The sequence below is a fragment of the Egretta garzetta genome, unplaced genomic scaffold (genome assembly GCF_000687185.1).
Source record: "Egretta garzetta isolate BGI_Z169 unplaced genomic scaffold, ASM68718v1 scaffold425, whole genome shotgun sequence".
NCBI lineage: Eukaryota > Metazoa > Chordata > Aves > Pelecaniformes > Ardeidae > Egretta > Egretta garzetta.
The window spans coordinates 1162896-1184124 of NW_009259796.1; the positions used below are offsets into that span (position 1 = coordinate 1162896).

At 35.6% G+C, this 21229-nt stretch overlaps 1 protein-coding gene across 1 annotated transcript in view; it reads left to right on the forward strand.

Moving 5' to 3' along the window:
- FBXO36 (F-box protein 36) overlaps positions 1-21229 on the forward strand; it is a 33410-nt gene that overhangs the window by 2242 nt on the left and 9939 nt on the right. Inside the window, 2 exon segments of the mRNA XM_035895214.1 lie at positions 9983-10041; positions 19102-19210. Of these exon segments, the coding sequence (XP_035751107.1) occupies positions 9983-10041; positions 19102-19210 (168 nt within the window).

Below are 21229 nucleotides of genomic sequence, written 5' to 3' on the forward strand. Positions count from 1 at the left end.
GTATCAGCCACTCCTCCCAGTTTTGTGTCATGAGCGAACTTGTTGATGGTACACTCTGTCCCCTTGTCCAGGTCATTGATGAACAAATTGAACAAGGCTGGGCCAAGTACTAATCCCTGGGGAACTCCGCTAGCTACTGGACTCTGCCCTGCCAATCAGAACCCTCTGAGACCTGTCATTCAGCCAGTTCCCAATCCACCTCACTGTCTGCTCATCTAACCCACACTTCTTGAGCTTCCCTGTGAGGATGTTATGGGAGACAGTGTCAAAAGCCTTGCTGAAGTCAAGGTAGACAACATCTGCTGCTCTTTCCTCATCTACCCAGCCAGTCATGCCATCATAGAAGGCTATCAGATTGGTCAGGCATGATTTCCCCTTGGTGAATCCGTGCTGGGTACTCCTGATGATCTTCCTTTCCTCTACTTGCTTGGAGGGGACACCCAGAAGAATGAGTTGTTCCATCACCTTTCCAGGGATGGAGGTGAGACTAACTGGCCTGTAGTTCCCTGGGTCCATTTCTATAATTTTTGTTTCATTTTTACCTAGTTTTCACTGGGTTGACTTTGTATGTATAACAGATGGATGTAGATGCTTGTCTTAGGCTGGACGGAACAGAAGTTGTGAAGTTTCAAAAACTTTTCTGAGAAAACCTTTAAAATGTCTCACCGAAACAAAAAAAAACAACATATTTTGAAACTAGGAGGAAGATTTTGGTTTGTTTTCCTAAAGTAAACCAAAATAGCAAACATATTTTCTTCCAGGGATGAGGGAATTGTCAGGTTTGTAATTGAGAAATTAGAGGGAGGGGGACATAACAGGCTGAAGTTCAGCTGCAATTCCAAATTATCTGTGGTCTCTATACTATATGCTCCTTCTTTTGATCTCTCTGGTGCCAAGATTATCTTTTTAAATCACCAGTGTCTTTAGCAGTTTCAGAAAGAGTTTTGGTTTCATTCTCAAAAAAAAAAAAAAAAAAAAAAAAAAAAAAAAAAGGTAGAACTGCAAAGCAACTTCAGGGAGCTTCGAGTTCCACCAAAATTGAGAGTAATTACAGTGGTGCACAACAGCTGGGAAATACGTGCTTTTCTGTATCTGAAGTCTTGTAATGGGCTTGTCCCATTGACCTCATGGGAAGCATATCAGCTTGTTCATGGAATATGTATTTGAGTGTTATGGGGGTTTTACCACTCACTTTTGCACTCAGATAATACAAAGATTATTATTATTATTATTATCATCATCATCTTCTTCTTCAGGGTTTTGGTTCTCATATTGGTTTCCTGTCAAACACTTCAGATATGTATTTTTGGTTTGGTTTTCAGCTGCCTAAATATATCCTTAAACCAAACCAAAGTCAGTTAACATAAACTGTGCAAAAAGCTTTGTAACTGTCAGTGAAAATAAGTTATTCTGTAAATGTTGAGTGTACAAAAGCATTACCAGGAAGTTAGTGTCATTGAAAAAGGACTGGTTTGGATTACTTGAAAAACTTCATTTTGATTTTATGATGGTAAAATCATTTGAGTATGATGCAGTGAACTGATATATTTGAATATATCACTATATCCTCTGAAGCCGACATATCTGATTCTAGCAAAACTTCCCAGTCCAATCACATTTGAATTCTCTATTGCTGAAAACAACTAACTTCACGTAAGTAATCTCTGCAGTTTTAACTGTGGTATACGTAAAACTTCTGGATGCTAGTTACCACTTCTGCAAGCTATGGAGTCTCCTGAGAAGAGATCTGTGTCAGAAATAGTAGTTGCTGGTACGTGCATCACTGATGTGCCGAGTAAAGTATCATGTAAAATATATTTAGCCATACTTTGTTGGCATCTAGGAGGCCTAGTTATTGGTTCACATTCCCAGTATGCTATTTTGCAGTCTCCTAATAAATAAGTCATTGCCTGAAAGACCTTACAGTCTAAGCCTCCAACCTTGCACATAGTTACATGAATGCTGAAATTTTCTACTTTGAATAGTCCCATTCTTCGAAGTCAGTGGTTTCAAAACAGTCCATTATTTTTCTTTAAAAACAAAAAGGGAGTTTGTGGCTGTATAGTGGATTTGTATGAAGGCTCCCATATTTCTGTGAGCATTGCCCTACTTTGAATGGTCTACCTGGGCTTTACATGAGCAGTAAATTCAACTAATTCATCCTGAAGTTATTCATTTACTGGGCATGTCTGATTTCCAGGTGTCAGCTGACTATCAAGTCAAACTGTCATAGAACCAGAAATCCTGTACAAGTACAGAAGGTATTAAGAATGTGTTAGAGCAAAAAGTTTAGTTGGATGAGGAGGCCATATCTGGGGGCAAAGCAAGTCCATGGCAGCAGGCTTTGTGGTCAAACAAGACATGTGAAATGTCTGTGGCTTTTATTTAGTTTTTTCCCCTCATTCTAGGGAATTGGCATCTTTCTTCCATCATGCAACCTGATATGTTAGGTATGTTCTCCAGAAAGCATTTTTAAAGTCTGCTACTGCCTCAAGATCAGTACAGTAGGCCCAAACTATTGCATATTGTATAACTAAAAACAAATTAACTGGAATTGCTCTAAATTAAAAAAAAAAAAAGGAAGCCTCAGAGAGAAGAGTTAAGCATACACTAAGAAGTTTATTGAAGCTAAGTATAGGACAATAGTCAAATAAAGAGGACAAGACAGACAAAAAGCGTACCTAGAGAGTGATACCCCAGGCGCAAACATCCTCAGCTGTAAGCATGTGAATTAATTTATTACTGCAAAAATAAATTGGAAAACATTTATTTATTACGTTCAATATTGTCAATTATAATAATAGCAAGGTGACTTTAGCCTGCTTGTATTTAACTCAAACCTAGAGAAACTAGGACACCTGAAAAAAGGAAAGCAAGGCCTGCTGCAGGAAAACAAAATAGTGGAAGCAGACAAAAGCAGAGGCTACTTTGAACTCTGAATGAAACTCAACAGAAGTTGAAAAAAAAAAAAAAGTAGCTAGAAATATACCCACTTGTCTGCGTGGATGTATTTGCATCCAAAATGTGACAAGGAGACCCTGATGGTAACTTTTCGTTTTGCAGCAAGAGACAGCTTCCATTGCAGATACAAACTGAGTTTCAATTACACTTCAAAATTAGAGCAATTAATTGGGATTTTATAAACACAGGTATTGCCTACTCAGTAGTGAGCATGCACTTCCATTGAGATGTTAGGAAGGGAAGATCACCAACTAGTTTCTGCATAAGCTACTTCAAGGAGGAAGTATAAAGAGAAGGGGGAGAGCCTTGTAACTCATTGCAAATAACTCTTCTAAAAGTAGACTGTAGAGAAGTACAGATGCATAAGTGAGTATTCACGGAATACAGTTCAGCCAGTTGGATTGTGTAGCAGGAGAGAGCTTTTGAACCATCAGTGAAAAGAATTTTTTTTCAAGTACCTATTTTAAGGCTGCAATCATAACTTTAAAAATGCAGGGTAACTATCCCACATATTTCCCCTGTGGAGGCATCTACCAATCTACCACTGCAGAAATGTAAGACTGAAAGAGACTTCTTCAGGTCATCAAGTCCTAGTCCCTGCTGTTTCATCCAGCCACGTAATAGATCTTCATAGCATAAATGGGACTTGATGTGTTTTAAAGGTAGTGAGGATTTTTTTGCCTTGCTGCTTCAGACAGGACAACTGCTCCAGATCATCACTTCTCTGATGGTTAGAAATGCAGTTATACAGACTAATTTACAGATTTTTTTTGTGGAGGGGTATCTTTTAGCTCGAACACAATGTTATATATATGTGTGTGTGTGTGTATATGTATTAAAAATGTTATATATATTTAATAAATATGCCCTCTTGAAAGAGTTTGTTTTGTTTTTTCAGTTTCCACTTGTGAAACAGATTTTGTACTTCCTGGTCACTTTAGTATCTTTTCACTGCATTTCTTCTCATTATAACTTTTGTTCTTAGTAAGTCTTAATGAGTGTCATGTGCAAAGGTATTGTTACTTCCCTGTGTCTTCTGGAAAATCTGTGTGATTTAAATTAGTGCCTCTTGATCATCCTTTGATCATTATTATTCAATGTCTTTCTCCTCCTTTGTCAACTTTCAATTTATAAACTTTTGGTTTATGGCAGAAATTATTTCTAAATGAATGACTTCGTCATTTGTACTTTTCAATTTCTTCCCTCCCCCTGCCCCCCGAGTGCTTTAAGTTGTTATGGAGAAGAAGTTGCGGTACATGTCCGGATAAACATACTAAGTAGAAAACATGCTTCATCATAAAATATGTACTAGGAATCCTGCTAGAATTCATGGGGACAGTGGATAGTTTTTGTTTTGTGTGAGTGCATGTAATATTACAGAGAGTGGGAATCTTTTTTGTCTCAAGGCTGACATCAAGGATGGCAAATTGCTTAACATAGGCCTTTCCACCTACCTTTCATTGTACATGTTCTTCAATCACTCTTGAAATGCCAAATTAGTATTTGATATGCCAGTTATAATTTGGCAAGGTTTGTTACAAACAACAATAGACATTATCTATTTGTACGAAGCAAGCAATAAATCATATGGCTTCCAACATTAAACATAAGATTACTTGAGATAGCCACACCAATAACCTTTCAAAATACAATCTCTTATAAGTTGTCTAACAGATGGGAAGTACAGGTTTTGAAAAGCGCATGAGAGGAATCCACGTGGTGGGGTAGTGTAGAAGAGGTTGGTCACTCATTTTGGTCAAACTAGGAAAAAAACCCCCCTCTAAAAAAAAAAAAAAAAGTCTGCTGCTTAATCTGCTTATAGGACAGGCTGATAACTAGAAAGATCAGGCTGGTAACAAAAGAAACATAATGGGAAAATGATCCACTCAACTTGTAATTAATACAAGCATCTGTCACCATTTAATGAATGCTGCACTAATCAGAGGATTTTGTCATGTTAGAAAAAATGTTTATCTACTTACCCATAAAAGGCAGGCATCATATGTATACAAAACTAACGTCGTTCTGTGCAGTATTCCATATATGATCTTCTCATCTAACAGTCAGGATAACTAAATTTTATCAAATATGTAACAGCAAAATTGTGTGTTTGGTCAGAGATCAGCAGCTAGGTTCTCTAACAAATATATACAGGGCATTTAGATAAGCAAATAGTCTATGTAACAAGGCAAACAGTTCTGATGACTGTTCTGGTTCTTTATCCGTCGTTACTCCTGTTGTTTAGTGTTTGCTTCTACATCTTCAATCAGTTTCTGATTAATTCAATATATTCTGAGCACAGCATATTATTTTGCATACCAAGAGCTACAGTATTTTCTTAAAAGATCCTGTAATTAATTGTTTTCATTTAAAAAATAAAGTTGTTTTCTGACCTTTGTAGTTGTAAGTAAAAATTCTGAACTTACAGCACCTAAATCTTACATTGTCAATAACATTTCAATTTTAGGAGACAGTAATAGGTGATTGTTTTACTAGTTGTGAGCTGGTTGTTTTTCAGTTGTGAGTACCTTCAGGCTCTACTGAAACCTGCAAGGATAGGTCTTCCATTTTGAAAAATGGTACTATAAAGTTAACTAAGTGTTGTCTTTGTATGTTGGGCTTATTTTGAAGTCTTAATGATGACACTAGATATATAACCTATTTGACTGACAGAAGATACCATTTGAAGTGCTTAAGCCAGATGGATTGGGGAAAAAACCCAGATGTTGTTATAGTAATTAAGCTGAAATTAATTTTCTGTTATATGAAACAATTTTTTGCAAGATAAGTCTGATTTCAAGTAAAGATCTGTGGGAGATGAACTTTTTTCAAAGTCATACTATTTTATTTGCATTTGAAACCTGAAGGATGCCATACCAGTTATTGTGTTGCTGGATCAATTCTATTCAAGTCTCTTCTTTGACATTTCAAACAGAGAATTTGAGTTCTTACCAAACAAAAAGAACTCATAACTTTCTCTAAAGAGGGTTTAAAACCCGATAGTTTTGTTATGATCTATTTGCATAACAGACTTTAATTGCATAAAACTAGCAATTTGTTGTTGTTATATTAAATTAAAATAATTTCAAGCATAGTTTGATGACTTTAGGAGAAGGAAGCCATTTTGTTCCAGCTCAGGAAATGCTCTGTTATGCTGAAAAGGTATATTTCCAAAATAATTGAACACTTTCATAGTAATGGTATCACCTAGTATTAAGCAATTATTAACAGGAGAATGTTTGTTAAGCCTAAAATACACAGGGAAATCTCCTTTGCTTTTTCGCTGTCTCTAATTCAGATATCTAAGTAAATAGTAGAGCTGGTTGGAAAATGGAAACAGTTTCTCTGGGGAAATAATGCTGTATTGGAAAAACATGAATATTTTTGTCAGGTGTTTCTGACCAAAGCTAAAATATGTTGTTTTAGCAATGTTGTGATGTGTTATAGTTTGGGTACCTGATATTATCTCTCACTTCTTCCATAATGTACCACCTCTGGGTGTATGCAGTTGCTAGATCTTATCCATAAGGATTTTGGGAAGATTCGGGAATTCTTTGGTCATGCTGCCATATTGAAGATGTAATCCAGCACAAGAACGCAACTGATGTAGGTGAATTTAGACTTTTTAACAACTGAAATGCAATTTGTGATGTGTTCAGTAGCAATGTTGGCATTTCAGAGCTTTCCTTATTGGTGGATCGAGGTTTCTCTGCAAAAGGCACCACATGCAGCAACATAAGTGGTGGTTTTTTCCTCCCCAAAAGACTTGATTTGCTTGGGGTTTGGGTTGTTGTTTTGCGTTTTTTCCCACAAACATTACTAAATGCTTAACCCTGTGAAACATTCATTTATGAATTTGATAGTAGAGTTATAACTGATATTGAGTCCTTAAGTGGTTATTACATGTGAAGTTCAGTTGTTTGTGAGCCTAAGATTTATAAGCCTGTCATGTAGGCTTATAAAATTCATTTTTCAATAGGGATTGAGCTGTTATTTGAAGATGAATTGGAATATTGCTACACCAATTTCAATTAGGGTATGATAAAGGTAATAAAGTTATTTTAGTTAATTCTCTGTTACTATTATTTGCTATTGATGTGGTTTTCTGTATCACTGGTAGCCTAGAGATGAGGTTTTTTTCTTTTGTCTAGTCTGGGTTTTGTCCACTTGTAATTAGTCTTTAGTATACAGACAGCAGTATCACATTGAATTGCAATGTTTAAGCTCCCATTTTAAGTTTTACACAGGGCTGTAATATTTGTGGCTTTCTTCAAAAGCATCATGCTCAATCTAGTTCTACCTGCCAAGAATGATTTTCAGGTCATGAAGGTGTAATAGTTTCTGAAGGTAAGCAATCACCACTATCTTCTGCTTCATTAAGTAAATGTTTCCTACTGTACCTGAGTGTCTGTTGTTTACATATTCATTATTGTCAGTGCTTGTTCTTCCAGAGAAAGATTTAGTTATATTCTTCACTTGCCTTACTTTAGGTAGTACAGCCCTCATCCCTGTTGCTCTTTGTCTTGGGAAACCTCAGGAGTAATTCTACTTTTGTTACCAAAGGTAAGTTTGTGTTCCTATCTATTGTCTTGTTTCCCTTCTTCCTGCTTCAGGTTAGGAAAATAATTATTTCTTCTTTTTTGTTGCGTTTATTAACCAAGAGCAATTTTTGTTATTTAATTTTCCACGTACACAGCAGTATTCATCATGAAGAACCATCAGATATGTTTACTTGACTAGGTGTACCACATATTTATACTTTGTTCATTTATCAAAAAATCAATTAAATGCATTCAGTAATGTGTTCAAGGGAAGGAAGAAGGAAAGAACAGTAGAAGGCAAAGCTAGAAAAGGATCAGGATTTTTATTCAAGGTGTGCTAGGCTATGAAAGGTCTTATCTAAAGATGCACCAGTGTAATTTAAGATTTGTTTTTAAACAAAGTTGCTAGAGCTGTTCTAAACTGCTCTATGGATGCTTATTGTAAAGACTGACTTGATTTTGATTGGGTATAAACAAAATCATTTTGTGTTAAACTGAAATAAGCCTAAATTAAACCAAAGTAAAAGTGCCTGCAGCTTTTGAATGGACTTCACTAAATTAGATTAAAATTGTGCACTGGGTGACAGTGTAAATGTTATTTGTTGGATGAAACATGAATTAGACAAATTATCTGGAGAAGCGTAGTAACTAGAAGAAAGAATGCTAGTGGACAGTAAAATGATCCAAATCATTTGTCAAAAAAGGCAAAATTATATTGTAGAAGCAGAAGCCTAGGAGAGCATCTGAAGCTAGAGTTCTAAATAACCTTATAGGATGATAGTGAACAATAGAGTGAAAGGAATGACAACAGAGGGGGATTGCAGGCAAGAGCAGCTGTGTAGCTGGAAAGCATCAAAAGAGCAAGCAGATAGTTGTGACAAAAAATGCAATGTATGTCTTTAATATACAGGCACATGAAATTATCATGACAGCTGATAATGAGAGGATAGATTTCCGCATTCACTAAGCTGGTGTTACAGCTGAACTGTGCAGTTGTTCCTGCCTATATAGTCTGCAGCGAGACTGTAACTTACAGGTAAGAAGTGTTAAGTTAATGTAAAACAAGTAATTAAAATCGCACTGGACAAAAGTAGTGTTTGAAGAAACAGAAAGAAAAAAAACTTTTCAGGGCATGCTACCTGTAGTACTGAGTTGATAACTGATAGAGAAAAAGGGCATACTTGTCACCACAGCTTTTTCTGAAAACCAGAGACACGGGTAGGAACCAAGTATATCAGAATGCCTGCACAACACGATGGATTCTTCAGTGTTCTTAAAAAGTGTGATGAGGTTTTAGGGGCCAGCGCAACAGATGTTTCTCAAAATTTAGGGTAAGAGATACCAGTGCTGAAAGTGAGCTGACCAAATAAAAGTATAGGAAAACAGTTTTCAGCAGGTATTAGATTAGACTGGTTGCAGATATACCTGGATGATAAGAAGTAGACAAGAAGGGAGCAGTGATATGATTGAACTAAGACTTCATCTGTAATAAAAAGGGTTGCCAGATATATGCACATACCCTGCTAAAGGAGATGCAGGTTCCCTAGAAAAGGACTTTCCATTGTAACACTGCTGTACTTTAGGACTTTTATACACATAGCAGGGAGTCTGACTGTTCTGTTGTTTGAGGTTTTATTACTCCAATGAAGGAAAGAAAAAAAAAAAAACTTAAAGCATAGCCTAGACCTTGAAACTGAAGTAAGGAGGATGAAACTAAAAGAAATGGGCTGGGCCAAGTACTAATCCCTGGGGAACTCCGCTAGCTACTGGACTCTGCCCTGCCAATCAGAACCCTCTGACATAGCCTAGACCTTGAAACTGAAGTAAGGAGGATGAAACTAAAAGAAATGGTTTCAAATGAAACCTGTCAATTTCTTACTCATCAAGAGAGCAATGTTATGTCTTGCACTTAACTAGCATCCTTTGTTCTGTTAAATAGTGGAATAATCTCTTTGTGGCAGTCTTATCTAGGTCTGCATGTTTAATCACGTTAATAAATGGCAAGTATCATGCTCATAATTGAAGACTCTGATCCTCAAGAGTAATTTTTTATTCCCTCTGATAGTGTTGCTTTCCTCTCAGCACATGCCCCCCACCCCCTTCTGCATTGTCTCTCACTCTTCTGCTCTTATATTGTTTCCTCTGATCTGTGTGCACATGTCTAGGTAGAAGTTAGCCTCCAAAGCACCTGTGTTGTAAGCATCTGTGATAAAGATCTTTAGCTCTTTTTTTTTGGCTTATTTTCTTGCCTTGTTATTTGTATTTTTTTCCTGCAAGCTCTGGGCAAACCAATGAGGAAAGATACTAATATAGGAATAAACCAGGTATGTAACTGGAAGGGAAGAGACCATGTCAAGGGAGCAGATTTCTTGCTCAAACATAATTACCACATTCCGCAAAGGAAAGACAGTTATTTTTTCCAAGCTTTTTATTCCATCTTCCTCCTGTATTTTACGAAAATGTTTTTCAGATACTTTAAGTGGAAGCCTTTGGTAGTCATGCACACACACACGCATGCAGAGCTAATCCCTTAGCTGAGGTGGGTTGATGTTTCTGACTATGAGTGAAGTGGAATAAAATGGAACAGCTTCATAGTTGCTACATATTAAATTTTGGAATTGTGACGTTTCTTTTTTTCCTCCATGCACTTGAAATATTTGTTAATAGCAACTCACGAAACAGTTTGCATTGACACCAGGAAATCATCTTTCTTTCCATATGCCGTTGTCTTTACAGTTGTACTCTACTGCAGTCACTGTTTTATTTTTGTTTCCTAACTAAATTGTTTTATCTTTTCTCGCTATTAATAGTAACTTTTTTTTTCTCCAAAGCCAAAGCAGACATAGGGGAGGGAAGTGTGTGGGCGTGCATGATGACTATTGTGATACTGAGAAGAATCTGTATAAACTTTCAAGTACACACTGTTGTCCAAAATTTCAACCTGATGGTCTGAGAACTTGTTTTTTTCTTGTCAAACAGTTTCTTTAGCACAGCATACTAGGTTTTGCACTTCGGTTGATCTGAAATGGCCATCCCAAAGAAAGATTGAAAAATGGACTATGTCTAGTAGATGCCAGAGCCCCCTGATTTTGGGGTTCTTTTTTTTTCCTTCTCTTCTCATGAGTGCACATGAGAAGGAAACTGCTATCCTGTACGGATGTGATTCTATCAGTGTAGACAACATACTAATTTGTATAACTTCCTGTACTATAGCAAAAGCAAACATAGAATTTTGTAGCAATTGTCAGATGAAGCATGGGTGTTGTAAGCTCTACTTTAAATTTGAGAAAAAAAAAAAAAAAGGTAATAATTTGCCAGAAGAAGAGCAAAAAGCATCCAATTTCACAAACTTAACAGGCAGCAAGTAGTATCTATTTGATTTCATATTGTGCATGCCTGAAACGTGGAATGGCATCAGTGTATGGGTTTAGTTTAATATCAGTTTGGTGAACTCTTGCAACCAGATGTGGTTCATTTTTTCTTCTTATTCCTAGAAAGTTTTCCTTCAAAGACTTCTGGGAACCCATAATAAATGAAGGCTTCATTAACTGCAACCTGTTGATATTCCATTTTACCTTCTTATCCAATGGAGCGGGTCAAAACCTGCCAGCAATTTTGAGGTACACAAGTATTACTTCACACACACCCACCCGCCCCCACACACACCCACCCCCTTGAAACCAGTGTAGTTCGTTCTGCCAGGCTGCATTTGCTGGTGAACACTGTTCATATTTTTGCATATTAACCAAATCAAGACTCTCAAAATAATCTATATTCTTTGGCAAAGCATTTAATTGCAAATGTTCAAAATCAAGCAGAAAAATAAAAGCTTTATTTGAAAAAAAAAAAAAAAAGAGGAAAAAAGGTCAAAGCAATCATAACAATCAATTCTGTTTTCTGTACTTCTGTCTCTCTATATGATTAAAAACTTCAAATCACACAACCCTTCCTGAATCCATCTTTCTCCAAGATGGTAGGAAATGTGCTATACATTGTAATGGTTATGAAATAGTTTGTGGAGTTTGTAATTAAGACTACTGGATGTTTGTTAAAGAAAACAGTTGCAATGGAAGTAGCACAGCTGCTTTGTTATGTTCTGCAACTTATAAAGGCTAGAGAAGCATTATTACTTCCTAGATCTTTCCAAAGTAATGTGCAGGTCTGCAGTTCATACATGTGTTGTACCCTAACAGCATTATGTGGCTTTTCCTCACTGCCTTGAGATTTACGCTAGAAGTAATTTAAGTAGGTCTTAAGTGCATTATAAATGGTCTACCTTTAACTCAGATGTATCCTATATACTTCAATAATCTGAAGAGTTTTATTACGTTTGAATTGCAGTATATCAAGAAGAAGAAATAACTGTACTGATACTACTTAATTAGTCAGAGGATGGGTGGGACATTGTCCCTGAGTAGCCAGTCAGAAAGTAAAAGAGTATGTAGGAAGTGACTGTATAGCAGCAATAAAAGCTTGCCTGCTCACTAGCTTAGCACAGCTGGAGACTTGCTTTAATTGGTGAATGTATTAAGTCTTTCTGTTGATGTAGTGTAATTAGGAGGGAGAGTGGTCTTGCTGGTTAGGTTGTTTAACTTATTGTATTTTATCCCCTTCAGTTACAACTATTTTCACAGCAATATCCATTGGGAAAAGCAGAGTTAAATATTACTGTATTGATTTACTCTTCTTAATAGTGTCCTTCTAACTGTCTCATGCAGTGTTGTTTTTCCTCTTAATATCTTACAAGACTCACCAGTATGTCCATTAAAACATAATTCATTTTTTAAACTCTGTAATTGCAAAATGATCAGGCTAAGGAGATGGATCTAAAACCACAGTGTGTTATAAGGAGTCTTCTATTATTCTGTTTTTCATTGGTAAATGAACAAACTATTTAATCACATATGAGCATTAATCACTTTTAGGATAGTACTGGTGAAGTTGTATGATGTGGACCTAATAGTATAGCGCAAAGAGCATTTTTCACTTTATCTAAAGTGTTTAGATAAATATTTTAGCATTAGCTTTGGAGCATTTTGTCTTCTATTAAGCTATTCATATTTATGATCTTGCAGCCCAATTATAAAATCAAGATGTTTTTCTGTTGTTGCTTGGAAGATAAAAATGGAAGGTATCCATCTTCAATAGCACTGAGTGATTACGACTGCTTTTCAGTTCTGATGTTTATTACAGAAATCCAGCATCTCCAGAATAAGGCAGACTTAAAAATATATATTGAGAGTTTTGCTTGGGTTTTGGTTTTTTTTTTTTTTTAAATTTCACTCTTACATGGAATAAGGAAGCTGGAAATAACTATTTTTCCTCATGGGCAGTGAATTCCTTGTGAATCTTTCTTTTTACGCTCTAGGTCAAGCTAAATGTTGTGAGGTAATAATGGTGTACAGTAGGCCATCCATCCTCATGCTCTGCCCGCTCTTATCCATATTTTTTATATTTACAAAGGACTGAAATAGCCAGCTGAGCATTTACATACATATCCATATATATCCCTACATATTATAGAAGCATGGTTGAGCAAAAGTTTGGATTTTCTGGTAAGTGTCCTCAGGTGATCATACCTGCCAGAAAGCTCCAGACAACATGATAGCAAGGCTCTGAAAAAATCAAGTAGTAGGCCACAAAAGAGAAACCTCAGTGTTCACAGATTGAAATGCTGATGGCATTTCATAAAACTGGCAAGAGGCCTCTCTGATTGCAGGGCTTAGGTCCTGCTACAAAAAAAACTTACTGCAAGCAATGGATATGAAAGACCTTCTTAATTTTTGCAAGATTTTTGCGTAGCCATCAGTAACTGACTGATGAGACACTGCCATTTTCATTTTGGTAGAGACAGTGAGGAAATTATTAGGAAAAAAGTTACATAGTAACTCTGCCATGATCATGGTATGAATATTTGGTAATAGTTGTTAAATGTCATCTCTGTAGCCATCAATTTCTTTAACTGTTTCACAGCATCTTGTGAGATAGATTCTTCAGTTCCACAACATCTGTGTTCTTGCTTTTAAGATAATCACTGTATGCAGTTAATAACTTTACATGAAACAATTGCCCATGTGTGTTACTCTTCTTCAACAGTTTATCCTGCAGGGATCAAAATAGTGTTTGCTTCCATTGCATCAGTATCAGTGCATAAGGATAGCCTCACTCTAACTCTTTATTATCTAAGATTTTATTTTCGGTCTTTTGCAAATACCTGTGCATTGTTGGTGCTACTTGGTTCCATAGTTTAGATATAATACATGGCTGCGTCTTCTTGGTGAAAAGTGAGTAAAATTTTAAGGTACCTATTATGCATTTTTTAAAGTGACCTAGAAGCCTAATCTTCATTCACTTGCAAAATGAGCATAGCTTTGTATAAGATTTCTATTGTCCTGTTTAAATTTTCCTTTATTACTTATGCAGTCAAAGCTGTAGTGTTGATGTAGCTGCAACTGCATGAAAAACTTTACAGTACTGTAGTATCAGCCTCTCAATTAGATGTGGCTATGTTAGAGTAAGAATAGAAAAAGCTGTGACAGGAGGAGTGTTTTTTCATAAGTAAAATTGCATCTACACTACCAGGGTCTGGAAAGACGAAGGAAGCAGGTAAGCTGGTAGTTTTCACTGTGCTAATTAATTTCAGAATTTAAAAAAACCCAAACAAACCTATACCTAGTGAAGGCATTTGACTTCTTCATGGCTTGGAAATTGAGCTTAGGTTTACAAACTCTTAGGCAACAGATTAGCTGATACTGGCTTCAAGCAATCAGTTAACTGAAAGATACTTTAGGTATACAAATCATCGTTTTAGAAACATCTATCTTGTAGTTATCTTCTTGAAGATGTTTCAGTAATGCTGATATCCGTTACACTTCTGTTTTGTAAAGATTTATGTGAGGGTGAAATAGGTGGTTTCTATACTGAGGTGCATGAAAAATGAATGCTTTCAAAAAATAGATTTATTTGAATTTGTAGCAAAAATGCAACAGTGTTCTGCAAGAGAAAATGAGATAAAATGAGGGACAGAAGCATTTGAATACTCTAATTTTGAAATCAGATAGTAATGCAACATAAATTTTTATAGTCTGCTCCAGCCCACAAAACCCAGCCAAAAGCATATATATATAATAAATCTGTGGAGAAGTAATAGAATATGGGATAAAAGAGCCGAGGAGAAGAGATTCAGTAAAGTCACTAAGACTAACTGAGAATGCGACTGCTTTTTTCAGTAGAAGACACAATGACTCCTTCACTGCACAGGGGAGTGAGAGTTTGGACTGCAGTGACAAATCCAAGGCCAAAAAGAAAGACTGGGGATTTAGGCCATTCACCTGGGACAGAGGAAAATATTTGAATCTTATCTCCTAAATCTCAGCAAGTGCTATTTTCTAGATTCTGGAGTCACCTTCCTCCTCAAATGAATGTTAAACTATTTAAAGTAGAACAATTTAAGAGAAAAATAGAGAAAACTAATCTCCAAATACCCTGTAATCTGAGAAATTGTATTTTGATTTATTAGTTTTAAACAAAGCAGAAGGCTGAGTCTGGAGAATTTTGAAATGCTAAAAATGTACATTGAAGAAGGAAAGTTTCTCATATGTGCCCTTATAACAGGGCTTCACAATTCACACCGTCTTTTTTCAGCTTCCCCCAGAGGTTTCTCATAATACAATATGAGTCTGTCATGTGACACTTGTCTCTAGTTCTATACCTGCTGAAATAGATTAAATTAAGGAAAGGTTGAGCCCAACATCCTTAAAAGATGGATTGCCATATGACAAACTTCAACTATTATTTTCTTCATACAATGTAAATAGTGCTATGCTTCTGGTAATCTACAGTCCAGGTTAAATTTTACAATAGATATTTCCTAAATAATTTGTTTATGTTAAATGATTTTCACATGAATAGTTTTGTTGTTTTATTTGTTTAAAAAATTGCTGACTTTTTATCTGAAGCTGCAGCTGGTTGCTGCTGTTTAGATTTGGTTCTGCTCATCCTTTCTGCTTTTTTTTTTTTTTTTTTAATGAAGAAATGCCAGTGGAGTAAGCAATGTGATAGTGAATTGCTTTAACATTTGCATCTTCAAATAATGTCGAGAATGAAATGTGTCCACGATAACCAGGTTGCACTTATAATACTTTCCATTCTTCATCTTTTTAATCTGTGCAAAAAGTATAGGTATTACAAAATCTATGCAATATTTTTCTTTGAAATAACCATGCGCTAAAAAGTTACCCGTAGTTTGTTCTGGGTATTTGTACATAAGGAAGTCTTTAAATGGAATAGTGCTATTGACAGTTTGTTCCACTGTAAATGAAAGAATAATGTTTAGAAAATCCAGTGGCTTTTAATACAATTACTTGAATATTTGACTTTTCCTGTGCCTCTGTGTGTTGGCCTGATCTTTCTGTTCTGGCAGATAGTTCTGTTGCTGTGTGCTTCCTAGTATAACAATTAAGAAGAGGAGAGATTATTGAAATACGTATTTCTGTAATTTTTTTTTTTAAGTTTTGACATGTTTCAGTTAGTATTAAAATGCTTTGGAGTTTATAATTGTACAACAATACTACAAGAAACTGATTTTTTATAACTGTTAAAACATCTACTGTAACTGCTTTAAAAATAGGACAGAGGTATTTCATTTGTAGAGTATTGATTTATGTTCCATTTCAGGGTTGGTTGGATTGTATAAAGATAAAATCTTATTCAGGACTCTATACACACATATGCACACTCTAGTGTTTGGATTAAGTATGTTCTTGTACACCTGTGTATACATAAACTTGTATTATAGATAAATGCCCTCATACCCACAAAATACTAAACAAAAAGTATATAGAATGCTTGCTGTGAAAAGTTCATCTTTCTTACACCAGTGCAGAATTTGGGCATGCATCTGCTATCTGTATACACTTAATTTTATTGTACTGTATATCCCAGACTGAAAAGTATATGTTAATATATGTTATAACAGATCACAACACATTATAATCTGTTGTGCAACATAGTTCTGCTTTTTTGAGAATTAGACTTCTAAATTTGTGTATAGTTAAATCGGTAAGGATATACAGAAAATTAATCTGAAGAATGTTGGTAGGTATTAAAGTTCCAAAGTTGAAAAGCAACAGTCATCGTTAATAATTTTTGGTAAGTGTTTTTGGGGGCATGTGGCTATTTTCTTTTTCAGTTACCCTTGGCATTTCTGTGCCGAGAAATGGAGGGGTTTGTTGGCTTGGTTTTGGTTTGGTTTTTTTTATTAGGTAATGTCACTCCCAACATGAAAAGGCTAAGAGAGGTTTCTTTTCTCCTGTAACATTGATTTCCCCCCCCCCCCCTATTTTGAAGGGTATGCAAGCTGAGGAACATGTAGAAAGATGTCTTTTCTTTCTCCATTTGCATATCAGTTTTGTTTTGACCTTATTCTCACCTCCTGTTTTCCACAAATCAGAATGGAATTAGCCTTACATGCTGTTTCTCCCTACATTGCTAGAGATAAAAAGAGCTTTTGGAAGTGCAGTACAGTACAGCGTTCACTGTCCTGAATTATCCCCGTGGTGGGCAACAAACGTACTACTTCTAAAGCCTTCCCATGTAGTAAGATCATCACTGAAACAGAATGACAAGTGGTTTATAATCTCTTTTGCATTGAATCCTCATATTACCACTAGTACGTTAAGTGGTGGTATTTTAGCAATGTGGTGGTCTGTACTGTGTATGTACATTACAGAAATGTTAACTCTGCTCTTATAAAATGTTTCAGTGGTGTAATTTATTTTTCATATATTAAATTCTAGAATGCAGATTGGATGAATGGGGTTTTTTGCCCTTCCAAGAGGCAACTGTTTCACTGCAGAGGAATAAACGTGTGTCATGGTAAAATAGGATGAACTTACGCAACTGAGTAGGATGTTTTTTTCTTTTATTCACATAATAGGGGTTATTTTATAGAGTGTTGCAGATATGTCTGAGTTAATCAAAGCTATTTTGTATGTATGCTATCAGAAATATGATTTTGTAATTCTGATTACCCCCTATAATGATATACTAACCACAATAAACATCAAAATGATAAATATTAGCTGGCTATATTTGACATTCAAATGTAGATGTTAAGCTTTTATTCAAATTTATTTACTGTTTCTGTATATGAGATATCAACAGGATACAAGCAAGACTTGAAAAATACAGAAATGATTGGTGTGGGCCTGCCTTGGCAGCTTGTCTGGAATCTGAGCTTTAATTTGAAAATTAATTATGAAAGTGAATGCAACTCATTGGGAGTTACAAATACTTAATTCTTCTCAACTTTAAAAGCTACATTTTGACACTGAAATGCTGGACATCTAAAGTTAAATTTCATGTTCAGAGATGTAAAGCACTGCTGTCAGATCTAAGATTTGTAATAGTAAATTTAACTCTGTGTTCTTCAGTCAGTATATGTGAGTATTCTTCTGTGACTTATTGAAAGGCTTGCTTTTAATTTTCCTTTTCTAAATGCCAGTAGAAAAATAAGACTCTATGGAGTGTATTTTTTATATACACGTGTGTGTGCTTATAAATGTACACATCACTAATATTCTTATTTGCCAGTTTTATCGTTCAGTGCTGTCAGGAATCCACCTGTACATGTAAATGTACCTGTACAATGTAAAATCCTCACTTTTCTCAATCAAATGGAAGGGAATAAACCAGATTACTATTAGTAAGATTACAAGATGGGTTTTTTTTAACCTTCCTTACAACAGCAACTGAATCCTACTTTTGGCTTGGAGCATGATCTTTGCTAACAACTTGTGTGAAGGAAGAGACATGGTTATGACTTTCCTCTCCTGTGGACCCCACTGGGACAGCAACAAAACAAAAGTTGATATTAAAAGCTGGCATGCTGTTCAAGCACATATGTAATGTTTTAAGAGAACTCTGGGAAAATTACTGATAGCCAGGGCCACTTGTTCTCCACTATTTCATAGCTACATAATTTACTATTCATATTAATATTTTGTCTCAGTTGCATGCTTTGTAATGCAGGCTTTCTTTTCTTTTTCTGACTCTGAAAATGTGAGTTGAATGTGTACTTCTGGAGAGCTTTTTCCAGAGTTTTCAGACAGCCTTAAGTGCTGAGCTTTGAACTGTCCTATTAGTTGTGATCTTACCAAAATGTTAAAATGACAGCTTAACTACCACTTTCGAACGCCTGGGCAGTTGAATAGGTATTTCTACTTAACCACATAATTTAATGCCTGATGAATTGTGTTTCTGCAACTAAATGAAAACCAAAAAGAGAATATTTATAGTTTTGCAAGTTGAGATGTCATTAAGTGTGTTTTAATTTCTATGAACAATTTGCACACAGGAGTTGGGAACACTTTCCTGGTATGTAAAAGAATTTCACACTTGTCTAGGTTTATTGTTCTTCAAAGCATATTGTAGGGCTGCTGGTAATGTAACCGCAGTCTGATTTCTTAGGATAACTTTGCTTTGGGAATGCCATAATATTTACATAACAGGAGTCCTGAATCTTAGCAATGTATTTATCTCATGGTACTCCATATTAATTTCTTCTTCCTTTTTCCTTTTTCTTCTTCCACACTTGTAGGTAATTTTCAGGTGGTGGAAAATCTCACTTAGAAATGAATTTCGTGAATCAAGACCTGGAGAAATTAAAGAATCCCAAGAGGAATTTTTAGATGATTCATCTCTTCACAGTAAGATGACAATAATGATTACAAATTTGCTGTGGCATATAATGAAATAATGTATCAATATCGATCTGTAATAACTTTCATGAAAGATGTGATTGCTTTGGCTCACAGGCTTTTTTGTATTAATTTCTTACTATAAATTAATGTATGAATACTGGAAAGACAAAAAGATGTGACAGTAAATGTTAATATAGGATGAATCCCAGCAACATTGATAGTTTCATTATAAGACAATGACAGAAGTATTAGCAACAAAAATAGGACTGAAAGCAGTATTTTTATTGCTAATAACTCAGTCCTTATAATGCTCTGTGCCAGTCCATTTGTTTTTATTGCCATGTCATGAGCCACCTGGATTCCCAGTCTGATTTAACATAAGTAGCACCAAGTGCAACGGGTACTTGGGATTATACAAGTGCACACGACTTTAGGAGTATACAGCCTGAAAAAGAAAGGCAGTGGGGAAACCATTAAATAAACCTCAAAATGTAGATTTATAGAGCTGTTTTCCAGCCTGTTCCTGATAGACTGGCCACTGAGAACATCTGAAATAGTTATGCTTTTTCCCAGAATCCCATGGGACTGTGTGACCCAAGTAGTTATTGCATCTTCTTATAATCTCTGTTTTCAGTAATGGATTAGTTTTAAGAGATGTCATGTCACAAAATATAGTTGGTCATGGCTCACAGAGGAAACAGTCTCCTGAAAATACTAAGCCAAAGTCACATTATTTCAGCAGCTTCAGCAAGTAGCTAAGGTCCAAGCTATGACCTGGTCTGAAAATGGAAAACTTCATAACTGCACCTGTTATGGTGGGATATGTTAGGGACTGGATTGAGGTCTGAGGCTTTTGCAGCCCAGGAGACTAGGTAGCACTCAAACACCTTATACTAGTGAGGTATTTTTTTCTTTTTAACAAGCTGCTTTTGTATTCTGATTATGTACAGACATAAAAAAAATTAGGTACAGATGTGACTTCATATTTATCTTATTTTTGTGATGAACTTGAAAGATGTAATTTCCAAATGAAGCCCTGTTTTCCTCATCAACAGCATTGGTAGACATAATCTTATTTACACCTAGGCAGAGGAGGTTTACTTCCCTAGAAGTATATAAGAAGAAATCTCAGGTGGTAGGGGAGAGGGCAAAACTTTACACAAGAGAATATACCTGTTTTCAAGAGTAAACCTGAGTGTATCTTCATTTAGGGTCTGAAATAAGACCAACGCATGTTTCTTATGCTTTGTTTATTAAAATCTAACACTTCCTACAGCACAATCAAGAGAGTTAGCCCTGTGGTCTGCATTTCTATGTCTAGGTTTGTGTTTCTGATACCCATTATAACTTTTGCAACTGACCAATTTCAAGTGATTTTGATTGAAATAATAATACTTCCTTAAGCAGTTGGGTAGGGAGACTGCAAGTGACTGCTGTTAGTGCCCCACTGATGGAAACTGCACGTTCTGAGCTCAAGTGACTCGATATACACACAAACAGTGGAAAAAGTTTCAATCAGCACTCACAGTCTGTAACAAAACAAATCTTTAATTACAGTTATTATTACTCATTTTGATTAGAAGGGGAATGAATCTATCATGAATCAATAGAAAATCGAATGCTTGTTGAATTTGGCTAGTACACAGGGGGGCTTTAAATATGCTGTGCTTTTTTGCAGTAGGTGTTTATAATCGCTCCATTAGTTGAGGCAGAGTTGCACCACATTTTAATTTGATAAAATTTATTATCAATTTTTATAAACTTGAGCTTTCAAAGAAATAGTCTTCCGTACTTTTTTTTGCCAATAATTACATAGAATTTATAGCTGAACTTTAGCAAGAGGTTTTAGTAGTTTTATTTTCAAATTTTTTTTTTATTTACCTCATGAAAGTAGATTTGATATCTGAATATATATTGGTGAGGATTTTAGCTTGGGTTTTTTTCTCATTACTTACACTGTAAGATTCTGTAGCGTTTGATATTAATATAATGTCACAATAAAATATCTGGTTTACATTACCTGGG